This window comes from Ictalurus punctatus, chromosome 2 (genome assembly GCF_001660625.3).
Source record: "Ictalurus punctatus breed USDA103 chromosome 2, Coco_2.0, whole genome shotgun sequence".
NCBI lineage: Eukaryota > Metazoa > Chordata > Actinopteri > Siluriformes > Ictaluridae > Ictalurus > Ictalurus punctatus.
In genome coordinates, this window is record NC_030417.2 from 15,536,684 (window position 1) to 15,554,238 (window position 17,555).

The 17,555-nt window shown below is 41.1% G+C and overlaps 2 protein-coding genes across 3 annotated transcripts in view; both read right to left on the reverse strand.

The window, feature by feature from the left end:
* The window catches only part of LOC108273900 (putative methyltransferase NSUN7), a 65,597-nt gene extending 60,487 nt beyond the window's left edge, over positions 1–5,110 (reverse strand). For both annotated transcript variants that reach the window (XM_017483578.3, XM_017483568.3), the window contains exons 1-2: positions 4,708–5,110; positions 2,035–2,523 (exon numbers count right to left, since the gene is read on the reverse strand). In XM_017483578.3, the coding sequence (XP_017339067.1) occupies positions 2,035–2,365 (331 nt within the window). In that variant the 5' untranslated portion in view covers positions 2,366–2,523; positions 4,708–5,110. The remainder of the gene's footprint in view (positions 1–2,034; positions 2,524–4,707) is intronic.
* Positions 5,111–6,685: 1,575 nt separating this feature from the next.
* On the reverse strand, positions 6,686–17,013 carry LOC108274616 (neuronal acetylcholine receptor subunit alpha-9-II). Its single transcript, XM_017484827.3, has 6 exons — positions 16,953–17,013; positions 16,189–16,334; positions 11,757–11,911; positions 11,410–11,590; positions 10,503–10,854; positions 6,686–10,362 (listed from the first exon to the last, which is right to left on the reverse strand). The coding sequence occupies exons 1-6, from the start codon at positions 17,011–17,013 to the stop codon at positions 9,818–9,820; spliced, it is 1,440 nt and encodes a 479-aa protein (XP_017340316.3). The 3' UTR covers positions 6,686–9,817.
* Between the last annotated feature and the right edge of the window lie 542 nt (positions 17,014–17,555).

The following is a 17,555-nucleotide window of genomic DNA, read 5'->3' on the forward strand; positions in this document are numbered from 1 at the left end:
ATCCACCAACTTATGAGATTCAGGCCCATCCCTTTGTGGAATGCACTTAGTCTCTGGCATTGACAACCCATTGCTGCCATAACCAAGGAGATGGCTTCCACAATCCAGTGGAAGAGGTGCTACTTAGACAGTATTTTTACGAGAGCTGAATAACCAAACAGACCGGTAACAGGTCCTGTATGCAGACATAAATACAGCCTCCTGTCCTACTCAGAATCAGGCAGAGGAGGATTGAAATGCATAAGCTCAAGTGCTGGTGAATTATAGTCCATAGAAAAACTTTAGGAACATAAGGAAATAAATACATGGGAGCATGCTGTTTTATGAAAATAATCAACTTTCCCAAAACTACCACCCAAAAGTTTATTATTTTCCTAACACAGTATACATATACAACATATACAATGTGCATCATATGATATTGTTGTCAAATCATCCACCCCAATGGCATGTGTGTCCTGCCAGATCATCCAGGCAAAATACCAAACCTCTCAAGTTTAATTGAAGGTGTTCTTGTAGTTTGAATAGTGGTGATTACACCACTTAGGCAAGCCCTTAGCTGGCACCAAAGCCCTGGTTGGGGTGAGCTACCTATCCCCCTGCCTGAGATATTAGGTCCCTTATTCATATGAGATGAATGTGATGGCCCCTTTATACAGGTGAAAATAGCTGAGGGCTAACCAAACTGTCAGCAGCTTCAGATAATTTATGTGGAGCTTACGTTGTAGTAAGGACCACTTTCCACATATTGGTTTTCCAGTAAAGAGATCCTGACAGAGTAGGTGTGGCTCTTTCCACAAGTCAAGGACTGCAAGGCATGCCTCAGCTATGGTCAATGTAGTGCAGAAATAACAGGCTATAATGGATGGATGGAAGGATGCACATGCACACATTCACATCTTGGGAAATTTTAGTACAGCCAATTCACCTACTGACATGTTATTGGAGGTTGGGAAGATCCTATGAGGGACAGGCCAACTTCAGGATTGGCCACTGGCTCAGGATCAAACCAGGGACTGTGATAGTATCCATTGATGAAATGTCCACATTAGCAACAGACTCCAAGGTAGTCTTGCTATCACTGATACCATGAGGCTCAGGAACCACAAAATCCCAGTGCTTGAATGTGTTGCAGCATGGATGCCATGTGTGTCCTTGCCCGCATTGGAAAAAGTAGAACTGCCAGATCATCTAGGCAAAATACCAAAACTCTCAAGTGGGGCAAGAGCAGATTTGACACATCTTGTGAATGTTGGAGGTGCCACAGACATGCCAAACAGCAGAATCAGACATTCGTATGATCTGCTCTCACATGCATAGCCTGCGATCCAGGTGTCCCGTCACATAAAAGTAATAATATAGCAAAGCAAACTTGTTCCCTGGACCAATGTCTCTTAACATTCTCAGCACTTTTCCCTACACTGTGTTTCTACAGCAACATGGGTTTGTACAAAATTGCAGACGGTAACCCTTGGCAACTTATTACTTTAGAATACTTTATATGGAAATATAAATAACGGTGAAATTATGTTAACAAAGACAGAGTCAGTGAAAGAGCAGACAAGAGATAAAGGTGGAGAGCTACAGAGAGAGAGAGAGAGAGAGAGAGAGAGAGAAAATGGTGCAAAGTCTTTGAGCTTTAAACATAAATGTCCAACACAGCACCTTAGATTCTTCCTTTGCAGATATAGTTATAGTCATGTTATGATTACTATTAGTAGTAGTATTATAAATCATAGCAAAAACTGTGCCCCTAGAACTGCAAATACTGATTGGACGAGCCAATGAGATAATAAGTCTTTACTAATCACATATAGATATGCACAGTGAAATTCTTTTCGTCACATACCCCAGCATGTCAGGAAGCTGGGGTCAGCCATGATAGAGCTGTTAAGGGCCTTGCTCAAAGACCCAACAGTGGCAGCTTGGCAGTACTGGGGCTTGAACCCCTGACTTTCCAATCAGTAACCCAGAGCCGTAACCACCAAGCCACCACTGCCCCTAAGATGTGAGCTTACATTACCATATACTTACATTTGAGCGTATTGAAGGCCAGCTCGTAGGCCCTGTGCTGCCATGCCTCATCCTTGATCTTCAGCGCTGTTACCTTTGACCTCTTCCCATAACTGATGAGCCGATGAGTGGCGGCCTTGTCCTGGTGTGAGTTTTGGAAAATGCTGGCAGCGTCGAGGTAGACGTGGTCAGGAATGCTGCTTGGATTCCACCTTGGAACAGAGGAGGGGTCATGACACAGTGTCGGAGGTGATGGAGAGGTCCAGGGGGTCAAGGGTGACGAGAGTTCTGTTCGAGAGGAATGTCTAAAGGAGCGAGACAAAACGCGACGAGGAGCAACCTGCTTCACCATTCTGGCGTCTTCGTTTTCTTCAAATCAGACACACCAAACACACATGAAAGTAGGAATAGTATTAGGCTACTATGATGTGACCTGACATAAAGTGGAGTTACTGGAGTTCATCAGTCTCTCCAGGATTATGTTGAATTCCTTTGGCTCCCATCCACAATCTGTTGAAACATGTACATAAATTAATTAAACTGTACACAGTTCCCTCTGTACAGTTTTCAAAAAATTGCGCTCAGTTACCAAAAAATGTCAGTTTGTGTAGGTTTTAAGGTTCATGCATTGTAGAGTTAAATATCAAAAATCTGAAGGGTGTGCATCATACCTGACACCTAGACACCACACTTTACATTTGGTTTTGTGACTGTAAGTCATTCTCTTCAAATGCTATTGAGCTTTAAACTGTGGTATATTTTGTGCATGAGTCCATTCAGTAGAGAAATACAACCCCAACTGCAAAAAAGTAGGGACGCTGTGTGAAATGTAAATAAAAACAGAATGCAATGATTTGCAAATCTCATAAACCCATATTTGAATCACAACAGAACATAGAAAACATTTCAGTGTAAATGTTTCATCCTAGTGTAAATTGAGGAAATGTACCATTTAAGGGAAAAATAAGGCAATTTTTAATTTGATGGCAGCAACACATCTCAAAAAAGTTGGAACAGGCCCATGTTTACCACTGTGTAGCATCCACTCTTCTTTTAACAATCCGTATACGTCTGGGAACTGAGGAGACCAGTTGCTGAAGATTTGGGAGAGGAAGGTTGTCCTATTCAAGTCTGATACAGGATTCTAGTTACTCAACAGTCCTGGGTCTTCTTTGTTGTATTTTTCTTTCTATGATGTGCCAAGTGTTTTCAGTTGGTGAAAGGTCTGGACTGCAGGTAGGCCAGTTCAGCACCCGGACTCTTCTACTGTGAAGCTATGCTGTTGTAATAGACTTGGTAAGTAGTTTAGCATTGTCATGCTGAAAAATGCAAATGCACCACAATACCATCAGAGATGCAGGCTTTTGAACTGAGAACTGATAAAAAACGGATGGTCCCTCTCCTCTTTAGTTCTCTTTAGTTTAGAGGATGCGCGTCCATGGTTTTCAAAAAGAACTTCACATTTTGATTAATCTGAGCACAGAACAGTTTTCCACTTTGCCTCAATCCATTTTAAATGAGCTTTGGCCCAGAGAAGACAACGGCGTTTCTGGATCACGTTCACATATGGCTTCTTCTTTGTGTGATAGAGCTTTAACCAGCAATTGTGGATGGCACGGCGAACTGTGTTCACAGACAATGAGTTCTGGAGGTGTTTCTGAGCCCATGCAGTGATTTCCATTACAGAATCATGCCTGTTTTTAATGCAGTGCTGCCTGAGGACCCGAAGATCACGGACATGCAATATTGATTTTCACCCTTATCCCTTGCACACAGAGATTTCTCCAGATTCTCAGAATATTTTGATGATATTATGTACTGTAGATGATGATATATTCATTGTCTTCGTAATTTTACGTTGAGGAACACTATTCTGAAATTGTTCCACAATTTGTAGACGCAGTTTTTCGCAGATTGGTGAATCTCTGCCCATCTTTACTTCTGAAAGACTCTGCCTCTCTAAGATACTCTTTTTATACCCAATCATAATACTGACCTGTTGCCAATTAACCTCCAGCTGTTTCTTTTTAGTAACACTTACTTTTCCAGCCTTTTGTTGCCCCATCCCAACTTTTTTGAGACATGTTGGCCATGAAATTCAAAATGACCTTATTTTTTTCTGAAAATGGTACATTTCCTCAGTTTAATCTTTTGATGTGTTTTCTGTGTTCTATTGTGAAAATCATATGGGTTTATGAGGTTTGCAAATCATTGCATTCTGTTTTTATTTACATTTTACACAGCATCCCAACTTTTTTGGAATTGGGGTTGTACATGGCAAATTTTACACATGATTTGATAGTTTATTAAATATCAAAAATATAAAAGGTGGGCGTTATAGCTGACACCAACAGGAACAATTTACAGTTGGTTATATGACTGCAAGTCATTCCCTTAATATGCTACTGAAGTGTATACCAATGTCGTATGTAACTTTAAAGACGGTCCCATAATTTGCGAATATCGAACTTCCAACATCAAGCCAACTTTATACCAGTGTTTTGTTCTGCGCTCAGCTCTCAAATCAGTGTGTGCCTCTTAATGATTTATGAGATCTGATGTAGGATTTATGACGTAATATGTCTTACAATGTAGCTTAGAAACTAACCCAGGTTGTGTTGCCCTAAACCAGATCCATGAAACATGAGTCAGGTGCAAAATGTTTCAGTTTCAATTACAGAGTTTTACACTTACCAAACTGGCAGAAGAAATCTTTTCAAACTGCTTTTCGTGCTTCGTGAACGCTCACATAGCTAATTCACTAGCTAATATTTAATTACTCCGACGCTTGCGTTAATGTTTACGAGAAGTTATTATGATTCCATAGGCATAATTTGCTTCGTTTCGTCTTCGTTTACCGCTAAATCTCCGCCTCTCTTTTCCTTCTTCCGCGCCATGAAAAGTTGTGATTTTTTTCCCCTTAAAGATATCCTGCTGACTTTAACTGTATGTTTGCGGGTTGTTTTTTTTATTTTTATTTTTTTTCAACAAAAACAACCCCGCTTCGGTTAGTTCTTGCGGAATTCTGGCGGAACTCGCTAATAAATCCCTAAAGCCGGAGTAGTAGCACCGGAGCACGCTGGAAAGGGAAGCTCTAGTTACCATGGCAACTCTATACAAATGAGGGGCGTGCGCGTTGAGGATAGAAAGGAGCCGGGGGCGGAGTCTGATTACCTTAGTAATTTTATGCAAATGAGACTGGGATGTTTCGAAAATGTAACGGATTATACGTAAGTATATTTTATGTATTTCTATGACTTTTTTTTTTTTACATGAATGAATTCGGATAATAACTTGCTGAAGTAAATGGTATATCAATGGCATTCTGTCATTATGAAAATATAAACAGTAAAAACGTTTTTTATTTGCATGATTTTTAAAAATATTTATTTATTTACTTTTACATGTTTTCATCTGCATTTTACATTATAAATAAATAATTTTTAAAAAAGTAATAATTTAATACAAAACTAATAAACTAGACTAATATCAGAAAATGTGTAATGTTACATGTAAACAAAAATTCAGAGAAATTTGGGCAAACTTATAAAAACTTTTTATTTGTATGATTTAAAAAAGTTTATCTATCTATCTATCTATCTATCTATCTATCTATCTATCTATCTATCTATCTATCTATCTATCTATCTATTCATTTATTTAGGTATTTAAAAAAAAATTGCCAAAGAAATTTGACAGAAATCAGTGCAAGGTTTGTTTCTTTCCACCAAAGAAACAAACAAACATATAACAAATATACAAACAAACAAGTGAATAAATAAATAAATAATTCTTAAAAAGCAATCCTCAATTAAAGTAATTAAGCAATTAAAATTTAATAATAGTATCAGAAAATATATGTACAATATAATGTACATTTGTTTTCAGAGAAAACTGTATATTTGTATGATTTTATTTTACAAAAATAAATATAAAATACCAATCATCCAGAGGTAACACCACCAAATGAAAAACAAAGAAACGAATAAACAAACAAATAAATAAAAACTATGTTAGCAGACAAGTAACTGATTAGTTAGGTAAAATGTCAGACAATATATGTACAATATTATAAGCGCATTTGTTTACAGAGAAACCTCAACCAATGAAACAAAAGTGAAAATGAAATGAATGAAAATGCATGAAATATCGACAAAAGTAGAAAATTCGTTTTGCCATTTAGATTTGTGGCTAAACGGCGTTAATAAACTTGCTTATTGCTTAAGCATATTTCACTTTTCAAAATTAAGCACACACACTAACACACACACACACACAGACACACACACACACACACACACACACACAAAAATCATTTGGTTTTAAATAAATTACTCTGGAGGTTCAATCCATTAAAAAATATTTGTATAACAATGGACTAAACTGTTAACTTGCATCCCATGTGAACTTAGATTGAATTTGTATTTATTATTTTGGTTCACTGTTTAGACCAATATTCTGTTTAATAGCAATACTGCACTCAGTACCAAACTTATTATTCCACCCATTAGTGGAAAAGAACCATTAAACTGACACCTTATTGGTTGGTGTTAAATCATGCAAACGCATGATGAAAATGTTAATCCATTTAAATACATATATGCACATACTTACACACTTAATCCTCTGACCCATGGAGTTAGGATATATGAAAAAGCTTGCATTGCACTGTACCTGTGTGTGGATAATGGCATTTATTTGTGAGATTAAAACTCACAGCCTTCTGATCACTTCTGTAGAAAATTATAATGACACTGACAAATCTAAATTAAAATGCTCTTACTAATAATAATAATAAATCATAACCATCTCTAGTCAGAAAAAAATCTTCTGTAGCCTGCCATGGCCTAATAGCCAAAGGAAAGGTGTGTTTCATCATAAACTATTCTCATTCTCTCTCTAGCTCTCTCTCTCTGCCTCATAAAGATGGTCAGTCGAGGTGCATCTCCTATCAGTGTGCTCCAGATGTGGCCCTGCCATCGTATAATGATGAGATTCATTGGCCGTTTGGAAGTAAATCTGGTCTGATTGAGCAAAGGGCTTGGGTAATTGCACTCGTAAGCATTTAGATGGAGCAGAGCTCTGCATTGTGAGTCGCTCACTTAGAAAAGGGCTTTTCATCCTGAGCTGCTGATTCAACACTCTGAAACACTCGAGACTGGAGCTTCAATCTGCCATTCTGCCACATGCTGTGAAACAGTTTACATCTTCTGTGATTGCATTCCCTAATCCTTAGTCTGTCTTAAACACACTCTCACGCTCTTATGTCTGTCCATCCATCCATCCATTTTCTGTACCTCTTATCCTATACAGGGTGGCGGGGAACCTGAAGCCCATCCCAGAGAACTCAAGACACAAATCGTGGGACACCCTGTATGAGGTGCCAACCGATCGCAGGGTACAATTGCGCACACTCTCATTCACACATTATGGACAATTTGGAAATGCCAATTAGCCTACAATGTATGTCTTTGGAGTGGGGGGAGCAAGCCGGAGTACCCTGAGGAAGCCCCCGAAGTACAGGGAGAACTTGCAAACTCTGTGCATGCAGGGTGGAGGTGGGACTGAAACCCCCATGCCACCGTGCCCCTCTACTCTTATGTATGTATGCATGCAATGAAATGCTTTCCACATCAGGTCCACTGCCAAAATTCATTTTTATTTCACTTTTATTTGTTATGTTATTTCATATAGTAGTAGAATTCAATACAAGGAATTCTTCAACAAGTAAAACACAAACTTTTCTTGGCTTTTCTTGGCTGGTGAGTCATGTACTACATACTCACCAGGATACTCCATCTGTTCATTGTATAGGTCATAGAGACAGACTTAGTAAGTATTAGAGAATGCTGCACTCTAGTGGAGGCAACAGAGCAATACAATATGATCCTACCATTTTTTAAGTATAAAATAAAATATAACAGGTGTGCTGTTGTTGGAAAATAATCAACAACGGGGTCCATTCTGGAGTTTATGTGCATTCTATTGTGGAATGCTCAGCCAATCATGTACAATCTTTTATGTAACTATTCTGGAACTCAGACATTCTTGCAAATTCTATTCTGGAACTCCTATTCAATCATACACATTCCATTCTGGAGCTCTCAGCCAATCATGTGCATTCAATTATGGAACTCTCAGGAATTAGTGCACAAGCTATTCTGGAGCTCTCAGCCATTCACTTGCAATTTGGCATTTGAGCCAATCATCAGTTGGGTTCTGGTTATTAAGGAACTAACTACAGCTTAAACATGGCCATTATAGAGTTTGAAATTTGAGACAATGATTTTATTCTAGAACTCTTAGCCAATCTTTCGCACTCTATTTTAGATGTCAGGCTACATGTGCATACTACAGTTCCAGAAACTTTGGCCAATCACCAACCATGTGCAGTTTTGGAAATCATAGCCAATCAAGTGCATTCTGTTCTGGAACTCTCAACCAATCATGCATAAGCTATGCTGGAACTCTTAGCCAATCAGGAGCATTCTATTCTGGATCTTACAGGCACTCATGTGCATTCTACTCTGGAAATCTCAGACAATCGTGTGCATTCTGGAGATCTGGAACTGTTAGGTAATAATGTGCATTCTGTTGTGGAACACTTAACCAGTCATGTGTATTCTACTCTGGGAATCTCAGCCAATCATGTGCATTCTGGAGATCTGGAACTGTTAGGTAACAATGTGCATTCTGTTTTGGGACACTTAACCAGCCATGTGTTTTCTACTCTGGAACTCTCAGCCAATCATTGGGCATTCCATTCTGGAACTCTAAGCCAATCATACACATTCTCTATTCTGGAATTCTCAGCCAGTCTTGTTTATTGTGGTGTTCTGGAACTTGGAGCCAATCATGGACATTCTGTTCTGGAACTCTAAGCCAATCGTGTGCAATCAATTCAATCAATGTGCAGTCAATGTGTAACTCTTAGCCAATCATATGTATTCCTCTTGAACTCATAGCCAATCATGCACATTCTATTCTGGAACTCTCAACCAATCATACACATTCTATTCTGGAACTTCTCAGCCAATTATACACATTTTCTTCTTGAACCTTCAGACAATCATACCCAAGCTGTTCTGGAAATCTCAGCCAATCATTGTGCATTCTGGAGTTCTGGAACTCTTAGGTAATAATCTGTATTCTATTCTGGAAGTCTCAAACAATCATATACACTCTATTCTGGAATTTTCAGCCAATCATGTCCATTCTGGAGATCCTGAACTGCTAGCCAATCAAGTGCATTTTATTCTGGGTTGCTCAGCCATTTGTGCACATGCTGTTCTGGAACCTTGAACCAATCATGCAGATTTTATTTAGGAAGTTTCAGCCAATCATGTGTATTGTGGAGTTCTGGAACTCTTTGCCAATTGTGTGCATTCGATTCAGAATCATTAGTTATAAGCATCATCAATCATAAGCATTCTGTATTTCAAACAGCAGCCATAAGGGTTCTGGAGCCAAATTAAAATTTCAGCCAGTCATCAACATCCATTAAATTTAGCCATCCATCATCATTCTTGTGCATCACCAGTCATGTACATTATAGTGTTCTGGACTGCATATTTGTTCTTTTCTAGAGCTCTCATTCAAAATGTTTCTCACTTCCCAACTGGCTCATCATTAACAATGCAGTATTTTGATTCCAATGCACTAATAATTACCACAGGAACGAGAGAGGAACAGGAGAACACACACGGCATCCAGTTTCAGACTCACTATCTGACACACTGCTCACAGTCGGTTATGTATGTGTGCGTTTATATGTACATACAAGCATTCATGTAGTTCTATGTGGTCATGACGACTTGCCGATGATGAGGATGCTCATAAGGAAGACCATAGCAAAGAAGATCCACATAAAGAACCTGTCCATCACCTTGGCCACCTTTTTCCACTCAGCTACTTTCAGGGAAGTCAACTTCTGCTCCCGGAAGCAGTTCGCAATGTACTCGACGTTCTTGATGAGCTTCAGGTCTCCCCCAAAACCACCACAATGCGGCCCACAAAATATACAGGGGTCATAGGTCACATTTGGGGAAAGTAGTTTTTCATCATCAGGACAGCAAGTGAGACCTGAAGGGGTCCTGGTTGGTTCTGGATTTTGCTTGGTTGGTTTCTGTGTATGGCATTTCTCCACATCTTTCTTCCGTGCTAGTGATGAGGTGCAGCTCTCTCCAACTTCATAGACAAAGAAGATCCTGCTCATGTAGCCAATGATGAGCACTTTGGCCCAGTGAGGGACTGGTTTGGCTTCAGCACCACAGAAGTGAATGTTCATGATGAAGATGGTGAGAGAGGTGGAGGCTGTGATCATTGTCATCGTCGCAATGTAGTATTTACCTGAGAAAACAGTATTAATTAGTTCATACATTCTGTGAATCACTGAATCACTTGAATTCAAATGAATCTCAGACAGATTCAGTGAATGATTTCAAATGTGATTAATTTGTGTAAGTGTGGATGGAGGATCATTGGCTCACCTATGAGCGGCACACTCTCAGAGGGTGGCATGCTCTCGGCCACCACCAGCTGGAAAACAGTGAGCGCCAACAGCACAGTGACACCCAGCGAGACCTTTTCACCTGAGTCTGCAGGCAGGAAGAAGCCAAGTGGCGCCAGGAAGGAGATGAGGAAGCAAGGCAGCAGCAGATTGAAGACGTAGAACGAGGAGCGTCTGCGTAGCAGCAGTGTGTATGTGATGTCCGGGTACGGATCCGAGCAGCAGCCGTACATGATCACATTCTTGGTGGCAGGCATGCCGTCACACTCCCACTCCACATTCTCCACTAGGTCCGAGAGGTCACCGCTAGCCATCGCCATGGTGATGTCCACCTGGGTCACAACCCATACTTAAGTTATTGTTACATTTAAGCAATATTGCAAGAGTTAGAGTGCGGTTTTAGGTACAAGTCTACAGGACCAGTGTCGTAACTAATCACAGCCGTGCCGATATTCAGTATAACTGCACAATTGCGAAAATTGCTTTTACACAACAGCTCTACAAACAAGAAATTAATAGTGAGTAACTGATATTTCGGACATAACATGGCCAAAAATCATGTTTATTTATTATTGGAAATATATATATATATAGAGTCAATATATATATATATATATATATATATATATATATATATATATATATATATATATATATATATATATATATATATATATAAAAAATCTAAATATATTGTATAATTGTCAATATTTTGAATGGTGCTGCTCTTTAAGTTGAATAACATCTGTATATCACGTGCTAATGATTATGGCAAACTTACATCACCATGAATTTACGAGTAAGAAATGGAAAGTCTGTGTGTGTGTGTGTGTGTGTGTGTGTGTGTGTGTGTGTGTGTGTGTGTGTGTGCGTGTGTGTGTGTGTACCTGATTGCCGTTATAGGTCCAAGAGCCAAAGGTGAGATTACACTGCTGGCTGTCGAAAGGGAAGTAGGACACGTCCACCACACATGAGCTTTTGGTGATGGCTGGGGCATCCCATGTGATCTCACCGGTGTATCGCAGCACAACATTAGTGTCCATTGGGCCGGGCAAATCGTCATCAGCTCTACGCACGCACGCACACACACACACACACACACACACACACACACACACACACACACACACAGAGTATATTCTAGCCTTGCATTGTATAGTGTAGCATAGTATAGAATAATTTTTTGAAGAGCACTAGGTCTGATCTGCCAGTGTGTGTACATGTTTGTGTGTACTTGTTGTAAAGCACTACGTCGGGTCTCCACACCATGCTGCTGGGGATGCGGATGACCTCGAGGCCATCATAGTCGTCTTTATCCCACTTCAGATAGGCATCATACCATGTCTGCCTTATCCACAGGTAAGCTATAAGAACTTGGTTACGCTCGTCCTACACATGCATGCATGCATGCTCACACACACACACACACACACACACACACACACACACACACACACACACACACACACGCACGCTATCAGTACTGTGCTTAAATGAGTTGATCTTGTAATAGTGAGATTAGCAGGCATGTGAACCACCTGGCTAGACAGAGTCAGTGACCAAGAATAACACTGACTGAATGGCTGACTGTCCATTTCTCACACTGTGTACAAGGAGACACACACTCCCTTAGTATCAGGTTTTTGAAGGTGTGACTGTTAGACTATGTCCAAACCCTTTAAAGCTGTATCCCAAATGCTCATGTGTTCAGTTCAAGAGTTATTACAATTAATTCAAACAATTATCAATCATGCCACTCCAGGTATCTCCATCATTGCCCACGTGCACGTTGAAGTCTCGCAGCAGAACTATGGAGTCCCCTACTGGTGCCCCATACAGGACTCCGTTCAGGGTCCCCAAGAAGGCCGAATACTCTGACCTGGTGTTCGGTGCATACGCACAGACAACAGTCAGAAATCCAACCCGTACGCGTAAGGAGACGACCCTCTCTTCTACCGGGGTGAACTCCAACATAACTGTGCTCAACCGGGTTCTTGTGAGTATCCCCACACCCGCCTGGCGCCTCACATCCTGTGACAGGCCTCTTTAACTTTGCGTGGAAGTCGGGGACAGTGCCAAAGGAGTGTGTAGCCCACTAGAAACTGTATACAAATAAATATTTAAAACCGAATTTAAAACAATATAGATTCATTAAAAATAAATCAGAATGTAAACCACTATACTTTCAAATACGTTAATTGAACCAGTTAAAATGTTTCATGTAGATAATTTCAACCAATTAACACCATTCTACATGTAGATCCCGCCTTGATTGACAGGTGACAGTGGGAGAGTGTTTTTTTACTGCGCAGACGGCACACACAGCCAAAGCAAGTAGAGAAAAGGAGACAGAAAAAAATAGAAAAAGCCTCAATTATAATTATATATTATAATTAACTGTTTTAAAGAGTGAAACCAAAAGTCAAAACAATACTACTGCCAGTTAGAATGCTGAGGAACTTCAATTTGTTGTTTTATCCAACGTGAAACTTGGTTAGGTTTTTTTATTCCATGGGAAGAAGTTTACAACAATTTTTTCAACAGTCTGATGGCGAGCCACCCAACCAGAACCACTGTGTCTTGAAGGACAGTATTTTTATTTTATATTATTTTGGGTTTTTTTCTGCAAAGGACAACAAATGAAAATACTCTAGAGGAGTGCCTTCATTCAGAGTAAAAGAAATTGCAGATATAAAAAATATATATATATATTATCTTAGGCTTAACTTAGAGGGTGCACCCTAGGGTATTATGTATGTATTGTACATGTTTAATTTCTCTCACTCTAAATTGTATATAAATCACTCTATATTTACCTTATCAGTTGTGCTGTCACTGTTTTTGTTTCCACTACCTCCTACGTACCCTTTAGTCTTCTGAAATCTGGTCTACACATTATATACATAGTACATATTTAAAATATGCTATAATGGCATACCGGTGTGGTGGTTCCCCTGTTCCAAAAGGGGGACCAGAGAGTGTGTGCCAATTATAGGGTATCACACTTCTCAGCCAACCTGGTAAAGTCTACTCCAAGGTGCTGGAACGGAGGGTTCGGCCAATAGTCGAACCTCAGATTGAAGAGGAACAATGCGGATTCCATCCTGGTTGTGGAACAACGGACCAGCTCTTTACTCTCGCAAGGATCTTGGAGGGGGCCTGGAAGTATGCCCATCCGGTCTACATGTGTTTTGTGGATCTGGAGAAGGCATATGACCCGGTCCCCAGGGGTTTACTGTGGGAGGTGCTGAGGGAGTATGGGGTGAGGGGCTTCCTTAGGGCTATCCAATCACTGTACGCCCAAAGCGAGAGCTGTGTCCGGATTCTCGACAAAAAGTCGGACTTGTTCCAGGTTGGGGTTTGTCTCCGCCAGGGCTGGGCTTTGTCACCAATCCTGTTTGTGATATTCATGGACAGGATATCGAGGCTTAGTCATGGTGGGGAGGGGTTGCGGTTTGGTGACCTGATGATCTCATCGCTGCTTTTTGCAAATGATGTGGTCCTGATGGCATCATCGGTCCATGACCTTCAGCACTCACTGGATCGGTTTGCAGCTGAGTGTGAAGTGGCTGGGATGAGGATTAGCACCTCTAAATCTGAGGCCATGGTTTTCAGCAGGAAACCGATGGAGTGCCTACTCCGGGTAGGGAATGAGTACTTAACCCAAGTGAAGGAGTTCGAGTACCTCAGGGTCTTGTTCACGAGTGAGGGGACATTGGAGTGGGAGATTGACTGGAGAATCGGAGCAGCGGGAGCAGTATTGCAATCGCTTTACCGCACCGTTGTGACGAAAAGAGAGCTGAGCCGGAAGGCAAAGCTCTTGATCTACTGGGCAATTTTCGTTCCTACCCTCACCTATGGTCATGAAGGCTGGGTAGTGACCGAAAGAACTAGATCGTGGGTACAAGCGGCCGAAATGGGTTTTCTCAGGAGGGTGGCTGGCTTCTCCCTTATAGATAGGGTGAGAAGCTCAGCCATCTGAGAGGAACTCAGAGTAGAGCCGCTGCTCCTTTGCGCTGAAAGGAGCCAGTTGAGGAGGTTTGGGCACCTGGTAAGGATGCCCCCTGGGCGCCTCCCAAGGGAGGTGTTCCAGGCACGTCCAGCTAGAAGGAGACCTCGGGGAAGACCCAGGACTAGGTGGAGAGATTATATCTCCACACTGGCCTGGGAACGCCTCGGGATCCCCCAGTCAGAGCTGGTTAATGTGGTTTGGAAAAAGGAAGTTTGGGGTCCCCTGCTGGAGCTGCTGCCCCTGCGACCCGATTACGGATAAGTGGTTGATGATGGATGGATGGATGGATGGGATTCAAACAAGTAATAGTCAAAAACTTAAAAGAATATGGTTTGGAATGGTGTCCAGATGTATGAACGATTGCACTGTTCTGCGTGCAAGATATCAGGCCATTCTTCACTTTCTAGTAAGTATGAGAATTCCCCTGTACTGCATTTTAACCTATTTTTGTTATATATTAATAGCACAATTCTAGCTATTAATTCAACTAAACTCAATTATTCAGATTTCAGATGTGTTTATACCTTCGCAATATATGAGGATGTGTCTCCATTCCATTAGTGTATGAGTGTATGAGCAGCACAGCAAAGAAGTGAGTGTGGGTGCTGTACTGTTTGTTTTCATTTGTTTGTTTGTATTCCTTCTATCTTGTTTCTGGGACTATATCTTAGAGACCATTTGCTAGAGACCACTTGGTATTGAGTATGTGATGCGGACAGTTTCACTGAGACCATGTGATGGGGACTGTATCGTAAGATTCATGTAATGTGAGCCATGCCACCTGAACTAGGTCATAGGGACCAGGTCATGGAGGCCACATCACAGAGACTACATTGTGAGGACCAGGTCATACAGGAGCACATCATGGGACCTATATCTTCAGGACCCTGTCATCAGGACTACATTGTGGAGACTATGTCTTCAGGAGCATGTCATAGAGAATGTGAAACAACTGGGTTGTGGGGACCATGTCTTGAGGACCATAGTATAAAGTTTGTGTCAAAAGAACTGTGTTGTGAGAACCTTGCATTTGGGGGCCAGGTCATGGGGACCCGGTCATGGAGGTTGTGTCAAAGGCGCTGTGTAATAGGGACTGCTTCATAGAGGTTTCACTATAGGAAATGCATCATAAGAGACGCTGTGAAGACCGGGTCAAGAAAGACATGTAATTGGGACCACTTTGTGGGAGGCATCGTCATAAAGACCAGGGCTTAGGATATTGTGCCATGGAGGCTGGACCTTCACTGTAGGGACCACAATGGACCTACACTGTAGGGACCACATGGTGGGGACTAATTCACTGAGGCTGCATAGTGAGGACTGTGTCATCAGGATCATATTACAGAGGCTTCATCATGGAGGAATCAAGTTATAGAGACCATGTCATGGGGACCACGTCATGGGCGTCAGGTGAAGGAGACTGTATAACAGAGGAAATGGTGAACTATGGAAACAGGCTTGTAGGGGCTATGTCGTGCTGTAGAGATGGCATCATATGACCACGTTGTGAGAACCAGGTCATAGATTGAAACTAAATGCTGTAAAATGTAAAGTGGGGACCTAATGAGGGTGTCCATGATCATTTCAAAGATATTAAACTTTAGGACCTCTGGTTCCCAACAATACAGCAACACAAAAATATGTGTGTACTCACCATGTCTTTAATCTGAGACAATGTGACCTGCAGTGTGACATTGAGTGTTTTGTCAGTGTCTTCCACGGGCCTCAGCTCGTTCGAATAATTCTCCATAAGGTCATTTAGCAGTTGATATGCGAAGTGGCCTTGGGCTGCATGAACCGCTGGACACCAAAAAAAACAAAAAACACACCAGCACAGACAATTGCACTCACTATCTTAATTCATCAGTCAGGGTGGTTGATAAATGGTCTGCATTTATATAGTGCTTTTTTAACCTTAGCTTTACACTGGTTCTCATTCACACACCAATGGTAGCAGAGCTGCCATGCAAGGCGCTAGCTTGCCATCGGGAGCAACTTGGGGTTCAGTCTCTTGCCCAAGGATACTTCAGCATGTGGAGTCACGTGGGCCGGGAATCGAACCGCCAACCCTATGATTAGTGGCCAACCCACTTTACCACCTGAGCCACAGCCGCCTGATTCTATAACATTTTGTCATATGGTGGCTTGCATAACTTTTCACCCTCCTTTGAACTTTGTGTTACAACCCGCAATTGAAATGGGCGTAATTGGGATTATGTCATGAACCTACAAAAAAACAGCCAATATTGATTGCAAAATGATTTACAAATAAAGACTGTAAAAGTTGTGATTGCATAAGTATTCACCTGTGTTGCTACAGTATGAAACCGAACATCACTGTCTAAATGATCGAGCAAAAATATAGTCATCTCACAACAAACACAAGAAGAACGAGAGAAGAAAACACAACACACTTACCCTCTAACGACAGTGTCACAAAGCACACAGCTGCAACCGTGAAGGTCATGATCCAGCTCATGGAAGCATATGTAGAGAAGAAATGGATCAAACCGGCACTGTACACAAGCCAGCATACTGCTAGTCAGATAATGAAACAGTGCACCAGGTGGTTTCCTTTTACTCTGTTGTGATGTAATGGCTGTGTCCCAAATGTCTCCTTAACATACAAGTGCTACGTCTAGTCCACATGTTCATTCTGTTCTGCCCCCCCCCACACACACACACAAGGTATGTAGCCTAATACAGGTTCATTACTGACATGGCCCAGAACCGAAAATGGATTAATATAGTATATATTTAATATAGTGGGTTACATAGGTAGAGTACAGGAGTATCTCAATTTACTCCCAGTTAGACATATAGTGCACTAAATCCATCCATAGTGCACCACCATGTATTGCTCCATGCACTGTATCCATTATTTCATACCCTATGCAATGCACTGATAAATAACTTTCTATTGTATATATACTGCACTATACATATATGGTGGTGTTATTTAATGCACTTCTATAGGAAGGTACAAAAGACTCATTGCTAGATATATACAGTACTGCACGT

Coding starts and splice junctions, on each gene's coding strand:
- LOC108274616 (XM_017484827.3), bottom strand. CDS start 17,013: ATGAGCTGGATCATGACCTTCACGGTTGCAGCTGTGTGCTTTGTGACA. Junction 16,335..16,952: donor TGTGACACTGTCGTTAGAGG/GTAAGTGTGTTG, acceptor TTTGGTGTCCAG/CGGTTCATGCAGCCCAAGGC. Junction 10,855..11,409: donor GGACCTATAACGGCAATCAG/GTACACACACAC, acceptor GTTGTGACCCAG/GTGGACATCACCATGGCGAT.